At 36.9% G+C, this 26038-nt stretch overlaps 1 protein-coding gene across 5 annotated transcripts in view; it reads left to right on the top strand.

Moving 5' to 3' along the window:
* GSK3B (glycogen synthase kinase 3 beta) overlaps nt 1-25415 on the top strand; it is a 200912-nt gene extending 175497 nt beyond the window's left edge. For 3 of the 5 annotated variants that reach the window (XM_034659109.1, XM_034659097.1, XM_034659089.1), the window contains 3 exons: nt 7315-7413; nt 15814-15883; nt 19854-25415. In XM_034659109.1, the coding sequence (XP_034515000.1) occupies nt 7315-7413; nt 15814-15883; nt 19854-19860 (176 nt within the window). In that variant the 3' untranslated portion in view covers nt 19861-25415. Of the gene's footprint in view, nt 1-7314; nt 7414-11873; nt 11924-15813; nt 15884-19853 lie in introns of all 5 variants that reach the window. The other 2 variants (XM_034659102.1, XM_002915254.4) reach the window with 2 other exon arrangements.
* The last annotated feature ends 623 nt before the right edge of the window (nt 25416-26038 follow it).

Below are 26038 nucleotides of genomic sequence, written 5' to 3'. Positions count from 1 at the left end.
CTCTTTTCCTCTCCCTCTGCTCTTCCCACTCATGCTCATGCTCATGCTCATTCTCTCTCTCTTTCAAATAAATAAATAAATCCTTTAAAATTAATTAATTAATTAGCCACAGTATTTCAACAACTTGAGGTAATGATGATTCTTCTGATATTATTCTCAAATTACTATAAATCCCTGAGTTAGGATTTTTTGGTTTAGACTTATTATAATTATTACATATTATTATAATTTACAATAGCAAGGATAAATTTACGTAAGATAGAAACTCTTACATGTGGGATATGAATTAGATCACAAAGTGAAACTCATAGACTGTTCTAATTTGCAATGCCTTTGTACATGTTTTTTTTTTTTAAACTGAACTGTAAACTTTTTATGTGGCTATCCCTGTTTCCTATTGTGTGTTCTTTTGAGTGACTATTAAAGGCCTTTATAGAACAATGGACTTGAGGAAATTTGGTTTTAAATTAAGTGGATTATTCTGGTAAATAAATAAGAAGTGGAGTTGTTCATACTTATCAAGGGAGTTGATGTCAGAATTATTCTTTAATATTTCATAAAAAACCTAGAAGAGTAAATTTTCTAGGTAAGCAAGTTGTACTCTTCTAAGTGTTAAAATGCTAAACCAATGGAAATACACTACAGGGAGAACTTGAGAAAATTCTTGAGTGACTGAAAGGAGGCAGTTAAGTCTCTTAGTTCAGGTAGCTAAAGAACCAATGACAAAAATGTTGACTGTATTCAAGATTTTAGGATCTAAATTATTAATTATTAGAATTAATTGTCATTTTTCCCTGAGGCGATTTTGTCCGCTGTTTCTTTGACCATACTACAGGGAAGAATGTGGAATGGTATAGGAACAAACAATAAAAAATTAGTATCTTAAAGTTCTGTGTGTGGTTTGGACAGATACACTTCCAGGAAGACCAGAACACGGGTAGTATATGATTTATAACCAAGGCAATAAAGATATGCAGTATTGTATATGAAAGGAGGTAAGTCAGACAGACCTAAAGTCTAGTTCTCAGTCTTTAAACTAGTTGTAGACTTTGGCCAAGGTACTATCTCTGAGTTTCCTCACTTAAAAAAAAAAAAAAAATTTGGAGTAAAGAATATTCAAGAACACTTTCAGCTCCCAAATGCTGATTATTATAAAAATGAATTGACTTCAGAAAGATGAAGGAAGGAAGGAAGGGAGGGAGGGAAGGAGGAGGGAGGGAGCTAAAAACCACGATAGGGTGAGAATGTAAAATCATAGTATAAGTGGGTACAGAAAACACAGACTCACTTTCCCAGGATGCAGAATATTAGCAGTATTATTTTTAGATGCCACAAAAGGTTATTAGCCAGCTAGATAAAATAATTCATATGCTACATTTATTATACTTCATCAAGAATGGAGTTGGTTAGGTTTTTAGATTATTAAGACCTATTCTTTTTAATCACCAGAACCTTTAAAATACTAGCATTTTGCTAGATAACTTTCAAAATCTATCACTTCTATAAATGTAGTATACTAAACACATTCAGACATTTTTGGGTGACTGGTATAAACTGTGATACTCCCTCTTGGGCAGTTCCAAGGCAAAGTAGTCATGGATTTGTGTAGATATTATGTAGTCCTCACATTAAACATCATTAATATCACCAAGAAACAGTAGTGAGCCTTGTAATTATTTGTTTACTATTTGTCTGATCTAATTAATTTAGTTATTTGTTTAATTTTAGGATTTAGTTAGAAACTTGGTCAGGGATTTTCTGGGCACTTTGAAATTGTTAGGAGAGGAGAGGAGCCATTGTGATAGGGTTGTTTATCTTAAAAAAAAATCCAAATAAGCAACATTAGAATTTAGTAAGGTGTGAAATCAAGTTGCACATCCCAGCATTTGAATTATTACAAAAAAGTACACAAATAAAATGGACATGCCATTGTGAAAATCGTCTAAACCTTTTTGTAGAGAAATATCACTTTATATAGACAACCACCGGCAATTTTCATACATAGATAGGAAGCCTGATACACACAGGAAGACTTAAGACTAACTGTAGAAGAAAAAGTAAGTCTGCCTCTTTTAGTGACTCCTTTCTGGAGATCTGCAGGTTTGGTTTCAAAGCTAACGAAGAATGTAACTTTCTACCTGATGACTGGTATTTTATTACATCACTGTAAGAGAAGGTCTGATAAACAAAGGGATTGATTTCTTCCCTCTGGTTAACACATTGATTGCTTCCCCCAAATTTATTATTTTTATTATCAGCTTTCCCACTATCCACAGTTTGAATAAACGTATATGTCCTACATACCCACTGACCCACTGCTTCCCCCCTCACAAAAAAAAAAAAAAAAAAAAAAAAAACAGNAAAAAAAACCAGGAAGGTTTCTTATCTACCTCTTATCCTTAAATTTGGGACTCATATATTTGGAAGAATAGAAACTTTAAGGAGTACTTAAGGTTTTGCCAACTAGATTTATGTTTTATTTTAATATTTTAAAAGGTTGTTTTATCAGGCAGTCCAGTATGGTTAAATTTATTCAGTTTATCTTTTCATGGGAATGTTTCTTCTTTTATTTGCAGTTCTAAACAACAGTGCAGCAAAATTCAGTTAAATGAATTTGGTCTGCCTTTTGGCTGATAGATGCCTATCTTGGTTTTATTGATAACTTTTTAAATTCATTTGGCTTTTCTTTAAACTGTCCATTAAAATGTTTGGTTATGGAGCACATAATGATTGATACACTATCAAAAGATTCTTGATATTCCCTGATAAACTACTGTGTGGTTTTTTTTTTTTAAGATTTTATTTATTTATTTGACAGAAAGAGAGATAGCCAGTGAAAGAGGGAACACAAGCAGGGGGAGTGGGAGAGGAAGAAGCAGGCTCCCAGCCAAGGAGCCTGATGTGGGGCTCAATCCCAGAACGCCGGGATCACGCCCTGAGCCGAAGGCAGACGCTTAATGACTGAGCTGTGTGGTTTTTGATGTCATCTGTTTCATGTCATCTGCAGTTGGTTAAAGAAACCTTCATCATTGTTAACTTTTCTAAAACCTTGTGAACCTGTTGCCATGTTATTTTTTTTATTATATTATGTTAATCACCATACAGTACATCCCCGGATTCCGATGTAAAGTTTGATGCTTCATTAGTCGCGTATAACACCCAGTGCACCATGCAATACGTGCCCTCCTTACTACCCATTACCAGTCTATCCCATTCCCCCACCCCCTCCCCTCTGAAGTCTTCAGTTTGTTTCTCATAGTCCATAGTCTCTCATGTTTCATTCCCCCTTCTGATTACCCCCCTTTTCTTTATCCCTTTCTTCCCCTACCGATCCTCCTAGTTCTTATGTTCCATAGATGAGAGAAATCATATGATAATTGTCTTTCTCTGCTTGACTTATTTCACTTAGCATTATCTCCTCCAGTGCCGTCCATGTTGCAGCAAATGTTGAGAATTCGTTCTTTCTGATAGCTGAGTAATATTCCATTGTATATATGGACCACAGCTTCTTAATCCAGTCATCTGTTGAAGGGCATCTCGGCTCCTTCCATGATTTGGCTATTGTGGACAATGCAGCTATGAACATTGGGGTGCATATGGCCCTTCTCTTTACTACGTCTGTATCTTTGGGGTAAACACCCAGTAGTGCAATGGCTGGGTCATAGGGTAGTTCAATTTTTAACTTTTTAAGGGACCTCCACACTGTTTTCCAGAGTGGCTGTACCAACTTGCATTCCCACCAACAATGTAGGAGGGATCCCCTTTCTCCACATCCTCTCCAACAATTGTTGTTTCTTGCCTTGTCTATCTTTGCCATTCTAACTGGCGTAAGGTGGTATCTCAGTGTGGTTTTGATTTGAATTTCCCTGATTGTTGCCATGTTATTTTGAGCCACGTCTCTGAGATAGCATGGTCTGTCTTATTCTTCCTACCTCTTCTCCAAAGCTAGCCCCACTTCAGTATTATGGACCTCATTGTTCCCTTAATTATCTCCCTACTTTCAAGCCTAGCACACATATTTATTCAATAAGTATTAGCTTGCTTTTTATTTTCAGTCCCTTCTGCACTCCTTATTCTTTGTCTTCAAGAGTACACGCATTCTCCCTGATCCTGAAAGGCTCTTTTGCTCTGCTGTTCCTGTCCTCTAAGATACCATCCTTTTTTACATTCTTGTGCCCACCCTGTAGTTTGTATCCACACTCACTGTCTCAATTTCTTTACTGAGTACTCACTGTCATGGATAGACAGGGAGACTGGGAGTAATTGTCATGAGCAAAAAATCATTTCAACCATTTTGTGCCAGTTCCATAGGAATGCCCATGATCTGTCCCCACAAAAGGGACAGACTTTAGTGTAGAGAACAGGACTATAGCAAGAGTTTAAGGAGGCTTCCTCTTTCACATAGGCAAAAGTTATGACAACAACCTTTCTGAAGTAGAGGAAAGGTAATAGATGGAAAGCAGTGGACCTCAAGGAATTCCTATAATTAGGGAAGAGAAGGACAGTGAGTTATAGAGGTTGGGGGAGGGGGTTAGCATTCCCTAACTTTTAGAATGTTAGATTCAAACAAATTTGCAAAAGCCCTCCCCTCCACCCAAAGGCTACTCATTGACTCTAGGTTAAGAATCTAGTCCTTTTGGTTATTTTGTGGACTTTACTCTCCTCTTTGTCTTTGAAAATGGCAAAACCTCCAGGATCCCATAGGTTCTACTTTTCTTGCCTCTTATTTTCTTCACTTTTCTCCTTCTTTCCTTTCATTAGTTACCTCTCTCTCCCTATCCAAGACCAAAATGGCTGTCTCCTCTCTAAGGAAAAAGAAGCTACTTTTTTTTCAAGCCCTGCCCGTGTGTGTGTGTGTGTGTGTGTGTGTGTGTGTGAGTGTGTGAGAGAGTGTGTGTGACATAAAACCACCATGCCCCCCCAACTGGGCATACAGATACATAGAAAGATAGGTGATCTGATAAAAGAGAGTAAATGAATGGGAGAAAGTGGGTAGCATGGGCCATAAGTGAAGGGACGATATTCAGTTTATTTTAAAGATTATCTTAAAAGTGGCTGTGTCAGAATGTCTTATCTTAAAATCTCTGGTCATCTTTTCCTTTTTTAGATTTTCTTTTAGATGTTGGGCACTTGGTCATAGAGATTTTTTAATTTAAAAAGTGCTCCTATCCTGAATAGGTTGAATGCCTTTCTTGCTAGCTTATTTGTGCAGTTGTCCTTCCATTTTCAATTTCTCTTGATCAGACAAAGACAATTATCTTTTTCTGTCCTGGGACCTAGCGCACTGTTTCATGCTCAGTATTGATAGATAGATGGGAGCATGGATGGGTGGATGGATGTTTAAAGAAGCCTTTCTATTTTAGCAGATTTTAATTGTTATTGGGTTGGTAAATCTTCCTTTTAGGTTAATGAAGAGTAACCGCCACATTCATTAATTTTTATTCTAGAACCATGGAGTCATCAGCCATGGTAATTGGGATTCTCTTGCTTTCTTAGGTATAAGATTATGGGTTGAAATTGGACTAATTTGAATAAAACAACCTAGGATCTTCCTATTCCTCAGTGAGAACCAATACAGCTACTAAAGCTTATTTTGAGAAAACATTATCTCTTCAAACCTGATCAGTAGGGCAGTGATTTTCCAACTGTCTTCCACCTGTTAATTTGAGGAGCTTCCCTACATCTTCTCACTTAAGGGGAAAAGATAATGAATAGTCTTCTCTCAGTTTTAGGCTTTTGCTCCCATTCATTTTTCACAAATCTTGACATGAGCTTGTTGGTTTTTGTTTTTTTTGGTGTTTTTGTTTTTTTCGGTGTTTTTGTTTTTTAAACCAGAATCTGGTATCATTTAGCACAAAATTTAGATATTTAGGTGCCAGTTCAAATAAGTCAATGGGGCTTTGCAACAAAAAAAATTTTTATTTTTTTTTAATTTGTTTTTAAAGATTTTATTTATTTGAGAGAGAGCGGGAGGAACAGAGAGAGAGGGAGGAGCAGACCCCATGCTGAGTGTGGAGCCCAGTGCAGGGCTAAATCACACTACCCTGAGGTCATGACCTGAGCTGAAATCAAGAGTTGGACACCCAACTGACTGAGCTACCCAGGCACCCCCAGAAAACATTTTAAACTACAGTATTAAAACACTCTTTCACTTGCTAGGGGCTGGTGGGAGAGATGAATGGGGAGTGACTGCTGAAAGGTTTCCCTTTGAGTAATGACAGTGCTTTGAAACTAGACAGAGGTGACGGATGGTTGTACAACATTGTGAATGTATGAAATGCCCCTGAACTGTGCACTTTAAAATGGTTAATTTGATGTTATGCAAATTTACTTTAAGATTGTACTATTTCTTATTTTTTTTATTCCATGCTATGTCTGTGAATTGTCAAAATGTATGTTTTAGCACAGGGAATAAAGTCTTCCTGTAGCTAGTATGGTTGTATAATTATCCCTTCAAATTACAACACTTATTAGAGTGAAAATGAAGTCACTGGGTAAATGCTCAAATAACAAGAATTAACCAGGGTTATCCTGAGAAGACCAGGAGAACGGTCACATTACCTAAAGCTAACACCAGATTCTTTTATGTAAAAGCTCACCACACTCCTTGCTATCTGTCTACATCATTAGATCCAATATCATCTTAAATCATTTCTTAAGGCTTATATATAGAACTTGATTCTCTGAAGAAAGCCACTCTGTATAGAATTGACAGAAACTTCCACATGCAGGTAAAAAGCCTATTTCAAACTAACAATCAAAGTAACAATCTTACTGAGTTAAAAAGCAAAATAGAATGGAATAAGAGCATTCTTATTTTTAATAAAGCAATGAAACTTTAACTGTTGGGTAGGTTGGTCCATGTATGCAGTGGTGCATACATACATATACACACACAGACATTAGTCCTGTTCTCTTTTCTATAACACCATCACTCTTAATTCCTGTAGTCAAACATTGTCAGAGTAGTGTGGGAAAACCTAGTATATTTAAGTTAATGAAAGATGGGAATATATCTTAGTAATATGCTTATTCTCAAACTTTTGGCCAGTACAATTCCCCAAGCTGCCTTTAGTTCTCAGACATATTCTAAGTTTAGCAGGTAGTGCCTTAGTTATATGTAAACATTTCTGTGGACTTTCTGTGTAAGTTGATTACTAGCTCATTGATTTAGTTTTAGGTGTAGGTTTATTGTGTCTTTTTTTCTTTTAAGCCAGTGTTTTAATGTACTTTTATGTTTATTGTTACCAATAAAAGTAGTTTCACATACAAAGTTAAGAATGGCCTTTAATGTGTGTCTTACCTTTTCTTTAGAACTGTCAAGTAATCCACCTCTAGCTACCATCCTTATTCCTCCTCATGCTCGGATTCAAGCAGCTGCTTCAACCCCTACAAATGCCACAGCAGCCTCAGGTGAGAACATAAGTCTCTTCTCTAAGAACATTCTATTTTTTTAGAAAAATACGACTACATCTGTTTTATTTCATGCGTTGCATATGAACATTTAATATCCTCCAAGTTTCAAAAACATAGTACAGCCAAATGAATAAATGTGAATAAAATGTTGCTTTGTTTCCAAAAAGCACAAATGGACTCCATAAATACTTTATATATAAATTGTAAATATCTTATTATAATGTTAAATTCTGTCATCTTAGTTATCTTTAAAGTCATAATTTCTTGATAAATATACATCAGATGAGATGCCCATAGCAGAAAGCAATCTGTACAAATGCAAAATTATTGAAGATAATTTACTTTTGTTTCATCATTCTGAGTATAAATTATATTTGTATATTGAGGAGGCAAACTTTCAAGAAGTATAAAATATAGATTGGTGTAATTTAATCATTTGAAAGGACTAAAACTAACGCAGATACATTTAAGATTTATACCAGAATGTGACTAGATCTTGTCTATCTTAAAAAAAAAAAATGCCTTTATAGTTTCCCAGGTTAGAGCTCTGGTATACTGCTGGTGTCTTAGCCAGCTAATGGGGCCTGATTTAGTGAGAATTACAGATCTTCTGAAAATAATCCAACCTTTGAATGAATTTAGAAGTTCTTCAAAGAATGGCTGATGCCGTTTAAAATCAAGTTAGAAATATAACAGCATAATTGGGCTCAGAATTTGGTACCCTTTTTTATCCCCCTCTGAAAAGCAGATGTTAGGAGCTGGCTCCATTTTCATTAAATCATCTATTACATTGAAGTGAGTTGGATCAGACTCATTTTTGCCTAAGGGTATTGATGCTGCAGGAGATAAAATCTTTCACTATTAGTTCTTGGAATTCCTTGGTAAGGTCATAATCCATCTTCTGTTGCCTGATGCACAGTTGCTTGTTCCTGTGCGAAGAATTTTTAGAGCGTTGCTAATAAAGATGAGAAACATTTCTAGTCTGTGTCCTGCCTTTGTTCCAGAAAAAGTCTGAAAAGAAAGGTTTCTTTTCTAGTTCTAGTTCCATCAGCACATGCTACTTTGAGAAAGTCATTTGAACTTTATTAGTTTTAGTAATGTCTTACTAGTTTTCTCAATCTGTAAAATGAGTGGCATTGCTCTACTAGAATAATGTAAAAATAAAATATGTGCTGAATTATGCTTTAAATTTTTTAAATAATAAGATTTTTAAAACTATGGCCAATTCATTTAGAAGGAAGCTAGAATTGCTTATGTGAGCTATTAATAAACCTAAATAAATCCCTAACCCAAGTTAGATTTTAGATTACGTTTATTGTTCAAACCATGAAATAGTCCCTAGCCCTGAACTAATGCAGTTACTTATTGAGCTTAGTTTCCAGGAGTTTTATTAGAATTGCTTTAGACTATAAATAAAAATGAAGTTAGAAATATAATAGCACCAGTTATGATTGGTAAGTTTTGGGTAATTTTAAATGATTTCCTTAGTATGAGATACTAAACAAGTATAAAGTAAGGTTTTTGGGCAAATTGCCTAGTATGACCTGATTTTTATGTTGCTTCAATACAAGTTACAGCAGATCCCCAAAAATATTTCATTGCTATGTATATATTCTTAAAGCCATTTAAATCAGATTTCAACATGAATATTCAAAATGACATTGGACTCTGATCCTAAGAGTTTACTTCACAGTTGAAATACATTAGAGTTTGAGAAATTTAGTAGAGGAGTAGCAGGCTGAGGCTAAGGACAGAAATTAAAATTAGTTGAGAAAAATGCCTGCCTTGGGTATCTTGATAAATAGTTACCAAAGAGGATTTCAGTTACTGCTTTGAGCTTCCTAGTGGCTAAAGTAAATAAAGGAATATTAACTGTTAAAATTTCCCATTGTTCATTAGATAAGCTCTCTGATGGCTTAGGAGAAGCAGAATGTTTCTGGGCCTGCTGTTTGAGAAGTACTTCTCCCTTAGGGCCTCAGATTTGGTACCGTAAGAGATGGTTTAAATGAAGTTCCCTTTACCAGTCCAGCAATAAATGTAATAATGAGCCTCATGTGGATACTTTTTAAGTGCTCCTCTGTGTGAGCCAATGGCAAAACACCACAGTATAGTCAGGGGAAAAGTTTTCTTTAGGGCCAAAGTAGTGAGAACCAAGTTTGTTACCAAACATATCTCAGGAAATGCTGATCTAGATGAAGAAATTGACTGTGCGACATTAATGGCTGTCTATATTTAAATATGTACATATGTGTGCATATATATATGTTTTAAATAAGAATTTGGCAGTTGGGTTATATTCTTTAATAAGACCTTAAAATATACATGTTCTTGTTGTCCCTCTTAGCTTCAGTTTCCTTATCCATAAAATAGGAATAGTAAATACCCACTGCATAGACTTGTGAAAAATAAGATGTAAAGTATACAAAGTACTTAGCTCTTGTGTTATGTTCAAAGTTCAGATAGTGACTGCAGGTGAATTGATTAAGACCTGTTAGAAGGCATTACTATATACAATAAGAACTATAAGAGTTCATACTTTTTAGTTCACTAATCCCACTTTAGAGATCTTAACTTCAGGATACTTCTGATAACAAAAAGCCACCATGTACAGAGATGGAAATAGGAATAATTATATATTAACAAAAAAGAGAGCCAATCTGATCTGAATGGTCAACAGGAAGAAGTTGCTTTGATACATTATGGAATCTCCATCTTTATATAATCATAAAAAAATTGATTATGTTTATAGACATTTGTAGAAATATATACCAGATCTTATGTACAATGTTGGGAACTGCCAAAATGAATATTTGCTTGTGGGTAGGGACAAGATAAAAACGGTTGTGTTAAATTAGTGGGTGTGGATGTTGATTTTTTTTTTCTCAAAACCTCTCATATTATTTCTTTTTTTTTTTTTTAAGATTTTTTATTTATTTATTCAACAGAGATAGAGACAGCCAGCGAGAGAGGGAACACAAGCAGGGGGAGTGGGAGAGGAAGAAGCAGGCTCATAGCAGAGGAGCCCGATGTGGGGCTCGATCCCATAACGCCGGGATCACGCCCTGAGCCGAAGGCAGACGCTTAACCGCTGTGCCACCCAGGCGCCCCTCTCATATTATTTCTAAATTGTTTTTAAAAAGTACCTCAGTATCAGGAGGCATTATGGTTGATCATGGCTCTGATGAGAAATTCTTGAAAATTACATATACTATTCTCAGTCCATAAAGTATAATTTTACATATGTATAATATATAATTTTAGTATATAACCTTAGTATATATAATATGTACTCTTAACACATATACATTTAATATATATAAAAATTCTGATTTTCTCCACACCCCCAACAGATCCTCTCATGTACTCCATTTGAGAAACCATTCATCTAAGCAATTTAAAGTAGTAAATCTTGAGAAACTGTAGTTTTATTGATCAAATATGAACCACTTTAGAGATTATGTGGTCCAATGCCATGTGAGTTAAGTGTGAGATGTGGTAGGGAATTTCAAGTAGAGCAGTTTTCTCTTATCTGTTTTGTATATCAGTCTTCTGGGTAAGGTTTCTTTCAGTGCAATGGTTCTGCTATTAAATTTAAAAAACACTGATTTCAGCTCATGTTTCTTACTCTGCTGAGAAGTAGCCATCTATCCCATGCTTATGTATATTCAGTATCTGGAAGCTCATTACTGCAAAAATAAACACATTCCATCTTTGTATCATTCTGTTAGAAAGTTTCTCTTTTTTTCACCCTGAAATTTGTCCCCCTATACTTTCTTCCATTCAGTGATCCTGTGCTGGGGTTACACACTCAAGTCCTTCCAATTTTAATAATAGCTAACTGCCTTCCATATTAATGAGGGTTTCAAATTCTAATCCTGAATATGTTCTAAGTGTCAGGATGGGTTTTCTATACAATTATATATCAGCTACACATTTCATAAACATAACAATTTTTTGCCTCTATTTAAGCAACTAATAAAACATCAACAGTACAAGGCAGGGCCTACTTAGAGATGTTTTTGCCTTTTCCCAAGTTACTGATAAAATAAGTTAAATGGTACTAGGCAGGGCTTACTAGAGATTATTCTTCTGGTGATTTCTGAGTGATTGTTTACCCCTCTTGCTTGCTGAGCTACAGAAAAACCTTACAATATTTCATTTGTATAATAATGTTTTGAAAAACTTTGTAAAATGCCTTGTTGTTGTCAAGAAAACTTTAAAGAAAGTTTTCCCATCCAAAAGGTAACTCTGTCAAAAATGGAAATTAAAATTTTTTTTAAGACTTAGGGAAATTTCTGATGTCTGCTATTTGTCCACCGTGAGTTTCTGTAATCCATTTTAGAATTTGTTTCTTGGAGTTTGGATTCTGGGTTTAAAGACATTTAAAATGTGTAGATTGCCCTCACCTTCCTTGGGCTGCATTTTGTTTATTAGGATTTTTGTTATATCCTTTCCAGGTTGAAAACCCTTCTAACAGAAAAGGGAATCATGATAGGAGTTGGACAAGGTCTGTCTTCTCTTTTTACCTGGTCAGGGGGTTTAACTTTTTTTGACCTTGCTTTGACAACCTTATGCTGTTTATTTAAACCAAATCTGTCCTGTTCTTACAGGTTCCCATTGTTTTCTATTCTTCCTTGAATGTGTGCCCCTCTTCTTAAAGTTATCTGTATTTAAAATGATGAGCTCATCAAAGAAAATCCTTTTTTTGGTTTCTTTGGTTCTTCTCCCTTTACTTTGCATTGAGATTATTTGCAATTGCTTGGTCAGAGTTTTGTTTTTTTCTAATTTTCTATTTCTTGTCAGTTTTGAGCTCCTTTTGAAGACTATAGCCACAAAATCATACGTATTGTTCCCTGAACTTTTTGAAATGCGTTATACTGAAGTCATGGCTCAGATTTAGCCAGGGCCTGTGGTTCCCTTTACTTACTGTACTACAGTTACTTTACCCCAGAATTCCTGTCACCTATATCACCAGCCAGTCCTTTCTAGTTGGGCAGAATTAAACCCAGAATAATTTCTCCCATTGTTTATTTGTTTCCACTAGTTTTGAGAGTTGAAATGTTAGACAAATTAAGTCCATGCATCAAATACTTTCTAAAATCACAGTTACCATCCTTTCATCCCCTCCCCAAGTACTATTATCTTTGCCTCTTTACCACTCTACAGTGTTCTCTGGGAAGGCTGTATCCATATCTTGTCTGGTTTTAGAATCTGCATGGTATTGCCCTCAAGTGTTCCTTTTCCTAACCCTTTCCTTTCAGTTATCTCTTTATCTTAACCCAAATAGATATGGAATTTCTAAAAATACATAGCTCTTAAAAATTGGGATTTTTTTTCCATTAAAAACATATAGTTATTTTGGAAAATTAAAGTCTCCCATATTCTCAATTCTAAAGATAATGAAAGGTAACATCATTTTATATTTTAGTCTGTATATGAATGGGCAGAGAGACATGCCTTTTTTTTTTTTTTTAAATGGGCCCTGCTATTCAGGGGATGGAGTATGTAACTATGCATCCTAAGCCTGTACTATATTTAATTTCTTATTCTTAGACATTTGTATTGTATCTCAGTCTTTAGAAGTGTAATTGCCTTCCAGAAAGCTTGTCCCAGTTTATACTGCCACTGGCAGTGCACATATTTTTCCATTTCTCCATTACCTTAACATTAGCCAGCCCAGAGTGGGGGTGGAGAAGGTGCTGTATGCATGTGTGCACATATATTTTTAGGTATTACCAACTTGGTAGCCAAAGAATGTGGGTGTCTTTTTTAGGTACAGTGCTATACTCATTTCCTCCTTTTGGCTCTGTGTTTGAAATACAGACTTCCATCCACATATGCCAGTTTGATAGACTGACACCAATGAGGATGTATCTATCCTGAGTTAAGGTTTCAAGTTTGCTTGGCAAGTTTTGTGTGTAGATACCTAAAGTCAAGCCAGCTCAGTCATTATTTTCCTCAGAGCAGTATTAAGTATCACTTCAAGGAAGTGTTTCTTTTTATTCAAAACATGTTTTCTCCTATTGAGTCAAAATTTTTGCCTGAATTTCTCCCCCTCCAAAAGTAATGTAAAATCATCTTGATTAAGCCGATAAGTGTTCTATCAAACATTCTTCTAGATGTTCTTCCAATGTTCCATAGTTCCTTGCTTAAAGTCACCTGCTTATAATCATATGCCTTTTCTTATTCTTTTTTCCTAAATTAGATCTTTTAACTTAAAAGGTGAAAATGTTTCCTGTGTCCTCATAGCCTTTAGTTACCTACCCTGAACAACCAACCCTCGGAATTAAAATATGCTCTACCCTGGAGCCCAAAGCACCTAAGATCTCTCGGCTGCTGGCAGATAAGAGATAAAGTCTTATTGACAAGCCCTCCAACTTTGTTAGTTTTTTGGTTGGCTTACTGGCATATGAGTTTTATTTCTATTTTTGAAATGACTGAAGCTACTTTGGTGTCTTGTGTCACACCTTTTCCTCAGAAAAACAAGAGAAGAGAGTAATGATGCTTTGCTGAGGAGGGGCCACCCTTCCTCTCATTATTATACACCCCAAATTGTCAAAGTCATAGTAGATATTATAAAGAGAAGAATGAAAATTGAGTCCTTCTCTTTATAGGTGATAATTTTACTTCGTTAATGTAGATTACAATTTCAATTAAAATGTAAATTTAGGGTGTACATTTGTTTCTCTGTGAAAATGGTCTTGTTTGTTCCTGTGTCAGTTAATAACACTAATACCAGAATCATAGTTTTTTAATAAAGACATTCCTACTTGGAACAACTTGAATAGGAACTTCCTGAGTATAAATAACATATCCCAGGCTGCCAAAATTTTATCTTTTAGAGGAGTTGACCTGTCATGAGACATTCGTAACTATTACAGAATGAGACAGTAGAAATAGAAACATAAAATGAGCTCGGAGAGCTTAAAGGAAATAAGGAAATAAAAGTATACTTAAAGTTAACCAAATATAAAGTATTTGTAAAATACAAAAAGTATTTGCTATCTGATGCTCTTTTACTAATCTGCCAGTAATAAAAGTATTAAAAATTTAAGGATTTTGTAGCTTTTGAGAACTTGAAACATGTTTAGGATAAATAGGGAACGGAGTTTTTATTTAATTTCAGTTAAATTTAACTAACCATATGTATTTAGCAGCCATCCTATTAAGACAGTACAGATAGAACATTTTCATCGTTGCTGCTGGGCCAAACAGTGAACACTCCTATCACTCAAAAGGCTTTATCTTTTAGATAGATCCATAGTTGCAGAATACTGATTCATGGTGGCAGAACGTTTGGAACCCCAGCCTCCTATTTTTACCCACTATGCTTTCCTCCCAGCCTGTGTTTCTTAGTTGCTACTCTCTTTTTATTTAAACACTTTGGCAACAGATTATAAATGTAGGACCTTCCATTCACTCTCCTTCCCTCCCCATTGGAACATTTGATTAAACACATTTTGAGGGAGAATGGAGAGGACTTGCCGATGCATTAGATGTAGGGGGTAGAGAAAGGAAAGAATCAGGTAACAGCTTTTGGTTTATGACCTGAGGAAGTAGGGGGCATTTTCCTCAGTACTGAGACAGCTGCTCAGCAAATCCATGACTCACTTATCTAGCAACTCTTACAGATATCTGAGAATCTAGGAGGTGGAGAAGAAACTATGGGTCCAATCCTAGAAAAATGTATGTATATCATATATGGAATTTTACACATCAAAATTTTCTCTAGGACAAAAATTGCAGCCTCATGGATTCTGTTGGGAACCTGATACCTTAGGGGGCTTCACCCTTAGCTTCACTGTGGGGTTGCCCTACTTGTCATTTTTATCTCTGAAGTCACAGAATAAAATTGATTTCAGTAACTATATGCACAAATTCCCTTTGCCATATCCAGCACAAAAGCTGTAGAACCATAGACTCTTCTTAGAATTAGGGAAAAAATAAGTGATCATCTGATGCAATTTTCCTTATCTTTTATTTATTTTATTAGGAGCATACCTACATATCTTGTAGAGGGAGTTGTTCAGGGATGGTCTCATGGGCTTGTGGGCGTAAATTCTACCTGGCATTTAACTTATTTGGCCTATATGTATGTGTTACTTAAATGTCGCTACAGATCAAAATACCCCAAAATTTAACAGCTTAAAACAAGAATAAACATTTATTATCTCACATAATTTATGTGGGTCAGGAATTCAGAAGCAGCCTAGCTGGATGGTTCTAGGTCAGGGTCTTTTATGAGGTTGTAGTCAAATGTCAGCTAAGGCTACAGACCTGGGAAAGCTTACCTGTGGCTGGAAGATCTACTTCCAGGATGACTCATTTATGTGCTTAGTGAATCAGTCCTGGCTGCAAGAGGCCTCAGTCCCTTACCATTTTTGTACCTCTCCCTAGGGCCACTTAGGTGTCTCACATGGTGGCAGCTGGTTTTCCCTGGACCAACTGATCCAAGAAAGAGGACAAGGTAGAAGCCACAGTATCTTTTATGTCCTAACCTGAAAGTCATACCCCACTGTCTCTGAAAATATCCTATTGGTTTCGTAGATCAGCCCTATTACTAGGGGAAGGAACTACATTAGGGCATGGACACCCAAGAGACATGACTCATTGGGGCCATCTTGGAAAGGGGCTAGCTACCACAGTGTATAAGAATGATCCTATACCTTTGTCCCTCAAAGCTGATTATTCTGTCTATTCCTCCTCAAGTCCATCTTTGGATGGTTGGTTGCTTGGTTCTGAAGTAGCATCAGAAGGATGGTAATGGGCATTGGTTTCTAGGAAGCTTGGAAGTCCGTGAAATATCACCTCTGTAGTGGTTTCCAGAACACTTATTATCTCTGCATACCCCATACAGACTGTTTGAGAATTAGGAAATAAAATAACTGTACTTTTAATTCTTCTTATCATAAATTCACAGATCTGTTTTATGTAGTAACCCTTTTGGACAATAGAAATCGGCTTCTAGAAATCATAGTGGATTATGTAGGAGTTAGGTCTGAATGAAAGTCCCCTTAATTTCTTTTCTTCCTTTGCTAGGAAATCTTTTCTGCTGTCACTTGTAGTACCCATAAAGGCCATCATTCTCTTCCTCTAATACCTCTGTGGTCAGTTCTCCCATTTGTTAGCTCTGCAACCATGGTCACATTGCTTGATTTCTTTGTGCCTCTATTTTCCCATTTGCAAGATGGGGGCAATAATTATACTTATCGTTTGGGGTTGCTCTATGGGTATGCAATGTACATAGTATGATGTCTGGCACATTGGTAAGCATTCAGATGTTAAGAGTTGCTGCCACTGACATTATGGTGGTGATGATGGTTATTGAGTCACACTAAACTATACAATTTATGTATTTTTAGATGTCTCTTTTGCCTTTCCACTTATTGAACAATTACTATAACCCAGGTACTGTGCTAAGCCCTTCCTAGGCCTTATTTCATAGGCAGGTGGTACTGTCTCCATTTTACAGATGAGGAAATTGAGGCATAGAGAGGTTAAATAACTTGTTCCATGTCATATAGCTATTAAGGAGTACAGTTGGGTCTCATACTCAGTGTTTGTGGAGTTGGATCGGATTGAAGAAAGAAACATCATTGTGAATTTCAGGATAGCATCTCAAGACTAAAAATGAGATTATACAGTCTTTGGTTATTCATTGTTGAATTGGATGCTTTATAATCAAAAGATGTTAGCTGTCCTTTAAACCACAATGCCAAGTAGCATCACTTTTACCAGTATGAATGTAAAGGGAAGGGAATGCAGGATCTAGGAGCAAAATGAATTGTGCTGCTTTTAAGGAGTTACTGTTTAAATATTTGAGAATAGAAATTACAGTAAACATCCAAATCCAGTGACAGTTTTTAATTAATGAACATTTTTATTATAAAAAGCCCATATTAATTCAACTATGTAAGATAAGTTTACAGAATTGGCAGTAGGAGCAAAGTAAGTATGTACCAAGAAGAACTTAGGAAATGTAGTTTTATTCAGTCAGTAACCCGGGTGTTCTGTGGGAGCTACTCTTGAATTTGTAGAACTTCACATTTTCTGTGTTGTGTGTTTCTCCTCCCTGTACTTTGCCTCTGAAAAACAGATCTCTCTGGTTTTTTTCTCACAAAGGACATAGATAATTTGATTTTAAATGTAATTTGTTGCAGTAGGCAAAAGTTTTTTTGTTTTTGTTTGATGAATGAATGCAGTGCTGTGACTTTAGCTTTCAAGGCTATTTGTAATCAAAATATTTAGCTGTTAAAATTTTACTTAACCGGGGATATGGAGATAATTCAGAGAAAAAAATATGAAGTCATTAAATTACAAACCTGAGGAAAATAAGTGTCTTTTCAGATTTTATTTCAGAAGTTGAATTTGGTTCTTCAAATTCATGCACAGAGTAGGATTTTGCTGAAGAGTAAATTAACATAATGAACTGGATGGCTATATAAATGAACCTTAGTGGGTATCCTCCAGTGTAGCTGATGCCTGTCATGGTCAAGCAGGTAAATTCCTCAGGATTGGTAAATCTCTTAAGTCTGGAAGACCAAAACATGAAAGTTTTACCTGTCCTCTTCATATACTAGGAATGAGAGAGAAGTACTATTTGATGATGATCACACATAAGTTCTGAGTGCTATCCAGCACGTGGCAAACGCTATGATGAGTTTGCATTTTTGAGGATCATTATTGTTCTAAAGTAGCTCTGCGGCCTTTCAGGCTTTTTCTAGATTTGTTTTTGAAGCACCCTGTGCCTGAATTATGAAAATGATTGTTTTTCTTGAGAAAGACTTACAGGAACATGTGACCTGGACAGAAATTGATGTTCTCATTGATGACAGAATTCGGATGATCATTGAAGAATAAAATTCCCGCTAAGAAGAGCATATCTAAGAAAGACCAGGAGTCATGAATCAAGTATTAGACATAGTTATGTAGTGATTATTGGAAAAGGCATATACCTGCCCTTGGAGAAAGGTTCTGTGTCATACACCTTGCCACCTGTCCCATGGGCCATACCGAGGAGTTAATATGACTCCATGCATGGACCCTGATGCTGTAATGTTTGCACTTATTTTCGTGAAAACAGGATTAGAAGCAGCTATAAGTGTTTTGAGGGAAATTAAGTCAATTAAACATAACCAGTCAAATCAAGAGATATAAACATTTCTTCCCCAAGGGCTGAGTTAAGTGTATATAAGGGCAGATTATTTTGAGGGCAGGAAAATCAGGAATTTAGAAAAGAAGTTTTTATAGAATGGCCATTGAAATGATAAAACGAACAGCTAATTCTTAAGTAAAGAGTTCCTGTGTATCCTCGGGGTCTTTTGTTTCTTGCTCTAATTAAAAAATTCAAACAAAAAAGATCCAAGGACAAATGTTGCATTCAGTCATGACAGTTGTTTACTCATCAGAGGATATAGGAGAACTTCAGTCTCTAGGGAGACAAAACTTCTGAACTTGTTTTTTTAGTGTCGCCAGCTTTGATGGTCAAGAGCAGTATGACTTCTAGGAAGATGGCTCTTCGAAGTTACCCATCCCAGTCAAGCCACTTCTTTTCTTGCTCAGTGTGAAGTGTTTGGGGGAAAATACACCCAGCAGTGTGAATTAGCAGTCACATGCATGATGGCACAGGGACGCGGCTGGACTAGCCAACTGAAACAGCAGCCATTTGCCTACCTGAGATGCAGTGCTGATCCAGATGCAGCTGAATGCCCACTTAAATATGACTAGATGCTGTGGAATAATAATGGACCTTTAAAAGGGGGGTAGGGGAGTTGAAGTTAATTATAAAGTTACACATACTTCCAAAAGATTAGGCAAAGTAGCTCAGTGCCAAGATATTTAACTACAAGATGTTTTGTTGAATAAGTGAATCAGTCCTGCACTGGCTGTTTCTTTTTTTGCTCATTGTCTTCCATTTCTACGGATAATGATGAAGAATTGTACTTAGAAAGTAAGCAGCTGAGGTTGATTTACGCATAGTGCGTCTGCCTCTCAGTGCTGACCCATGTAACGTTCAGTGCCTCCATGCATTTCACCCACTTAAGCAGATGGCATACATACTGTAACCTGGTTCAGAATGTTTAGCAAGCTTTCCCAGCTGTGCACTGTTCACTTGTTTTCAAGTGATCCAGGCTCGCAGCTGGGTATTCGTGCACGTACTGCTAATCCCAGCTGTAGCAGGAATTTTGACAGAGTGGTCTCTGGCCCTGACTTATTCAAAGACACTCATCTTCCCTGCTCCAGGTCCAGGCCAAGGCATGGACTCAGCTTTAAGCAGAAAGAAATTCAGATTTCATAGTATTGGCCATATTTAAAACAACCTTTTCAGATACTTCTTGGAAGACCGCACAGCTCACAGTCTGCAGTTGAGGCAGTGTACTTTTCTCTTTGGGTGATAAAAGCATTGCTCATGCTCTCTTGGGACTTTTGATTTGCAGATGCTAATGCCGGAGACCGTGGACAGACCAACAATGTCGCTTCTGCATCAGCTTCCAACTCCACCTGAACAGTCCCGAGCAGCCAGCTGCACAGGAAAAACCACCAGTTACTTGAGTGTCACTCAGCAACACTGGTCACGTTTGGAAAGAAAATTAAAAAGAGAAAAAAACCTGCTCATTTTAGTGTTCAATTTTTTTATTATTATTGTTCTTATTTAACCTTGTAAAATATCTATAAATACAAACCAATTTCATTGTATTCTCACTTTGAGGGAGATCCAGGGTGGGAGGGGTTGTGGGGAGGGGAAAGCGGAGCACTAGAACACACAATCTCTTTCCCACGACAATCTTTTTTTATCAAAAGTCTGCTGTTGTATACTTTAAAAACAGGACTCCTGCCTCATGCCCCTTCCACAAAAGAAGACTTTGTTCTGTGCTGAAGTTTTTTTGAACTTTGTTTTCTTTTAAAGTCAAGTGTAAGACTTTGGTATAGTGCACAGCTTGAAATTGGTTGGGAGCTTAGCAGGTGTAACTCAATGGGGACTTCAGTGTCACTTGTAAAATTAATCCATATCCTCGGGTATTTGAAGACTTGCCTTTGGCATGTTGGTGGCAGGTGTGGCAGACAAAAAAGGAAATGTGTATCATTTGTATGTAACCCAGGGAGGTCAATAAAGTTTGAAGATTCTTAATTGACTCGATAAGGTTTTGTTTTGCTCTTAATCAGTGCTAGTGGTGAAGAAACTTAAATTGGAGGCTGTCAAAGGAAGAGCATGCGTGCTCTGAGGGTGGATCTTTGTTCGCCTGACCAAAGCTTCCCTGCAAATCTTAGTACAGTTTTAAACTAGTGACCAGAAGACTGAAAAGGATGTTGAGCCAGTCACTCTGGCTGTGGAGGTCAAAAGCTGATGAACCTGGAGGAAGGGGACAGGCCAAGAGGAGATCTCACCACTGTGAATGAATTTGTCCAGATTTGTTTCTAAAGTTGCTTCCCTTGGAAAGATACACTTGAGAGGACATTATAGTTAAATAATGTGAACTGTAACAGTCTACTGGTTTATTTTTCATATTTTTAATTACAAATTGAGCTTGCAGAAATTGCCACATTCTGCACATAGTTCTAATTTTAAATCCAAATCTAGAATCTGTATTTAATTTTAGCTTTTTTTTTTAACCTCTTGCTTTTAAAATTTTATTTATTGATGTATGTCAGATAGACCATTGTGATTTTAGGTGGTAGAAATATTAAGAATTACACATCAGAATGGTATAAACAGTCACGTGTACCTGCTGACTTTATAGGAAAGCTGATTATATAAATGTGTGTATGTATATATGTTATATATACATAGATTCAATACTGCCTTTTATTTTTGTTTTTGTCCACAGTATCAAAATCAACTGGTTGAAGCATGAGAAGAATGTTTCCTCCCACACCCAGTTAAGAGTTTTTGTTTCTGTTTCCTTTGTGTATCAGTGAATGGTGTAAGACTCAGTTTCTGTTTTTGAAGAAAAAGCAATATTCCTTGGAAAGCAAAGAGGATTGAAGGATTATGTTTGCAGTGAGGAAATAGATTTTCACAACTAGTTTGTTTTATACTTTTAAGATTGACATCTTTGTGGGCCTTATATACTCTAAAATGAACCTTAGTCACCTTGGTGCTTATGGGCCATTACTTGACCTATGAATCTTTAAGGCACAATCAGTTGTACTTTACATATAAAGATCACTTGAGTGATGGCCGCCTTTCCCTTCTACCCACTCTTTCCCTACACACCTTCCAAGGTTAGTTGATAACTGTAGGGCTGTAGAGCTGAGCCCTTGATCGTGTGTAACCTCCCTTCACCTTCCTCATTGCCACCTTAGGTCGTGTTAGGGGTCTTGCCCTCCAGGTGATTTGGAAGTGGAGTCTCTTGGCAGCCCTCAGCGCAGGTCCCAGTACCCTGTCCTGCTTCTTTACCAAGTGTGTGTGACTCTCCAAGAGAGTCCTACTGCCTGCTGAAGTGAACCAGTACCCAGAAGGGCAACTGTGAGCCAGCCATCTTAGTTTTCCATTCACTGTTCAGCTAAGCTCTTAGGCCACAAAAGGGGTTTCTCAGACCCCTGGTTTTATCAGAGTTCGTGAGAAAGGAAATAACGCTCAGTTAAACCAAATCGAACAAATTGACTTTTACATTTCACACTGCGCTTCTGAGAGCTAATTAAGCTTTGAAAGAAGTCTGAATCAAAGTATTTGGCCAGGTAGTTCCTAAAGGGAATGGCTTTGGTAGACCATTTTCAGACGGGATTTATAAAGCTGAACAGCAGGTCTATGACAGAGAAATGGACCTGCTTGCACACCAAACTGCCCAGCCAAACATTTGGACACAGACACTACTCTGGACTTGGTATATTTGCGAGAGTCCGTAAAAATCTGCTTGTTTTAGGAAACACTCCCCCCTCCTTTGCCCCCATAAATGGGGTAAGAGAAGAAGAGAGAAAAGTCAGTTGCTTTTCTCTCACTTCTGTGTGTGTGTGTGTGTGAGGGCTGAGGTGCGTGATTTTTCTTTCTCAAGGATCATGGCGGTATCACAGAACTCTTTTATACAAGTGAGATCCAGGTCTCTGAATATCTTTTTGTAAATAATGATAATAATAATAATAATAATAATAAAAAGCTCCTCACCAAATTCAAGCTTGTACATTATATTTTCTTTCAGTGTTTTTAAATTTAAGTTTTATTGTTTTGTATGTAAATATGTGGACCCAGGAACTGTTAATTAATGAGCAAAAAGTTACTGTTCAGGGCAGTGATTCTGTTTAATAATCAGACAAAATGTAGACGAGCTTTTTAAAGCCATATAGTTTTAACTCTGTACAGTAGGTACCGGCCTGTATTATTGTAACAATAACTCTAGCAATGTATAGTGTATCTATATAGTTTGGAGTGCCTTCGCTTCCATGTGTTTGTTTTTTGTTTTTGTTTTTCATTTTTCAAATTTTAATTGGTTTTTCTATCCATGTCTCCCTGTCCTACTACCCCTTTCCCTTTGAAATAATAACTCACTAACAGTGTCTTTGCCCCTTCCACAGTTAATTTCAGTGATACCATGCTCAGGAGTGGAAAGAGGAGACCGTGTTCATGAACTCACTTCATTTAAGCCCTGCCTTTGTTTTGGTTCTGAGCAGCTGTTTCCTCCTCAGTCAGTAGCAGTGACCGGTTTCATTTCATACTTAGTCCATCCAGGGACTTTGTGTCATGTCAGGGAGCCCTAGAGCTGGAAGAGACCGAATCGATGCTAGTTTGCTCATCTCTTCCCCAAATCCCAACCATGGGTCTTAACAAACAGCAGATTCAGGAGTCTTCCATGCTCCCCCTTTATCTACTTCCTTCCCAAATGAAAGAGACAGTGGGTTTTTATAAATCCAAGTTTCTTAATAGTACCAGGTTTTGCTCCATTGGTCTAAAATGCTGTCATGTGATTACTAGCAGTTACTGCGCGCAGTGCCACCCAGCGGAGAGAGGACTGTTGTGTTAACGAGGGAACTCAGCCCATCCCCTCCCTCCTGCCACCTCTACCCCTGTTCAGTGAAATGTCATTGTCATTTCCTTCTTAAAAAATAAGTTTAATTCTTACTGTGTGCCCATCATGAAGGCCTTTTTTGAAAGAAAAAAATCAAAATCATTTGTTTTGCCTCCAAGTACTCCATATAAGATGTCTTGAGTAGAAGAAAACACAAACTTTACCAAACCAAAGGTTGCTATTTTTGAAACATCGTGTGTTCATTCCAGCAAGGCAGAAGACTGCACCTTCTTTCCAGTGACATGTCGTGTCCGTTCTTTAAGTCCTCTTACTTTTTAGACACATTTTTTTGGTTTGTGTTTTAACAAAGCCTGCCTAACCAGTCATCTTGTCTGCACCAATGCAAAGGTTTCTGAGAGGACTATTGTATTCTCTATCCCTGTGGATATAAAGACACTGGCATTTCATTTCTTTTTCCCTTTCCTTTTTAAGGGATTTAACTTTGGAATCTTCCAAAGGAAGCTTGGCCAATGCCAGATCCCCAGGAGTTTGGGGGTTTTTCCTTTGTTTTAAACCAAAATTATATCTGATTTCTGTTGTTCTCATGTTAGTGATCATCTAATCACAGAGCCGAACACTTTCTCCCCTATATAGAAAATTAAAATAAGCATGCTTTACAATAAAACCTGTCTTTTCTGGTAGAAACCTGAGCCACTAAAAATAAGACAACTAGAAGCAGAGTAGAGTCCCAGACTAAGGTCTGTGTTTGAGAGGCTTGAAAGTAATCCCTGGGGTTTGGATTATTTTCACAAGGGTTATGACGTTTTACTCAAGTTTGTTGCTCCGTTTTGCACCTCTGCAATAAAAGCAAAATGACAACCAGTACATAAGGGGTTAGCTTGACAAAGCAGACTTCCTTGTGTTCATTTTTGTTTTTTTTTTTTTCTTATTATATCTGTCTACAGGCAGATACAGATAGATGTATGAAAATGTGCTTGCCTGTAAAATTTGCATTTATAAATGTGTTGCCGATGGATCACTTGGGCCTGTACACATACCAATTAGCGTGACCACTTCCATCTTAAAAACAAATCTAAACAAAATTTATTATATATATATATATATATATATAAAGGACTGTGGGTTGTATACAAACTATTGCAAACACTTGTGCAAATCTGTCTTGATATAAAGGAAAAGCAAAATCTGTATAACATTATTACTACTTGAATGCCTCTGTGACTGATTTTTTTTTTCATTTTAAATATAAACTTTTTTGTGAAAAGTATGCTCAATGTTTTTTTTCCCTTTCCCCATTCCCTTGTAAATACATTTCGTTCTATGTGACTTGGTTTGGAAATAGTTAACTGGTACTGTAATTTGCATTAAATAAAAAGTAGGTTAGCCTGGAAATGAAATTAAAATTCACAAGTGTGTGGTCTTTATTTCAGTACCCAACCCTCTTTTCTTTACCCTACCTATTTTGCTACTGCAATATGTAGTCACATCACCATTTCCATTCCTGCAATTAGAGAAACATGGATCTTTGTTATAAAATCAAGATAGGAACACTAGTGCTTGTTCTTTAAATGATCTTATTCCATTGTATAGCCCCAAGAGGTGCAGCTTCCATCTTGGAAACCTTTGGATGTGATGTAGAGGAAGCTTTGCAGACACTGCTTTGAAAAGAAAGAAAATGTCCTTGAGAGGGACAAATTTTTAAAACGTGTGTAAGCTGCTGTCGTTGATTACTGTGTTCATGGTTTGGTGTAGCTGTATTTTCTTTTAACTTTCATCCCATTAGTAATGGTCTTTGGGAGTATCTGTAAGATATATGAACACCACAAACCGTGGGGCTGTACCTCCCAGGTAACGAACACATGTTGTGTTTGAATCTGCTCATTTCCAATACTGGATGATGTATGTAAACATGTTATGTCTCTTAGTGCAAAAAGAAACATCATTTTTTTAGGGCTGGCTCACTCTGTCAGGCCTAATCTAAAGGCTAGATATAAAGTCATGTGACTGCTGCTTCAATAAAAACAAATTTATATTGGATAAAGTCTGCTCCTCTGTTTATTGCTCATTTTATTTATTGTGGCGGTGGGGTTGGCTAGTATTTGAAAAATAGTTAAACATGTTTACCAGTTGCAGGGGGTTGGGGGGAAGGAGGGAAAAATGCAAACATAAAGATGGCACTTGTGGGATGGGCCTCCTGATGGCATTTGAAGTGCATTTGTTTGGGATTCACTACTATTTCCTGCCCTATTTGAGTTGGAATTGAGCAAGGATACCCTTTTAACTTAAAAGCCTGAACGACTGTATTTTTAGTTTTGAAGGTTTTCCAAAGAGTACCGACCAACCTGTCCTTTGGATCACATTTCAGGAAAACAGTGATAGTGAATGCCATTTCATAGGAGTTCTAGAAAGAGTAGTGAGGAAAGGGAGGGGGTCAGGTTGCAGAGCTCTTCACGGAGAAGTTTGAGAAAGGAAGTGACCCAAAGTGATGAGATGAGCGCCCATTTCTCTGATGCAGAATACTCATCCGCTCACCAGCACCCTCAGACCTGGGAGCACTGCGGCATGGTAAGGGAACGCGTCCGGAGGAAACTGAAGCTGCTATGTAATATGCCATGATGCGGCCCACAGTTGTCAGAAGCTGGGAAGGGATGGCCAATCAA

Source organism: Ailuropoda melanoleuca, chromosome 1 (genome assembly GCF_002007445.2).
Source record: "Ailuropoda melanoleuca isolate Jingjing chromosome 1, ASM200744v2, whole genome shotgun sequence".
NCBI classification, from domain to species: Eukaryota; Metazoa; Chordata; class Mammalia; order Carnivora; family Ursidae; genus Ailuropoda; species Ailuropoda melanoleuca.
The sequence above is the reverse complement of the archived record's forward strand: the minus strand, read 5'-3'. Positions and strand labels throughout refer to the sequence as shown.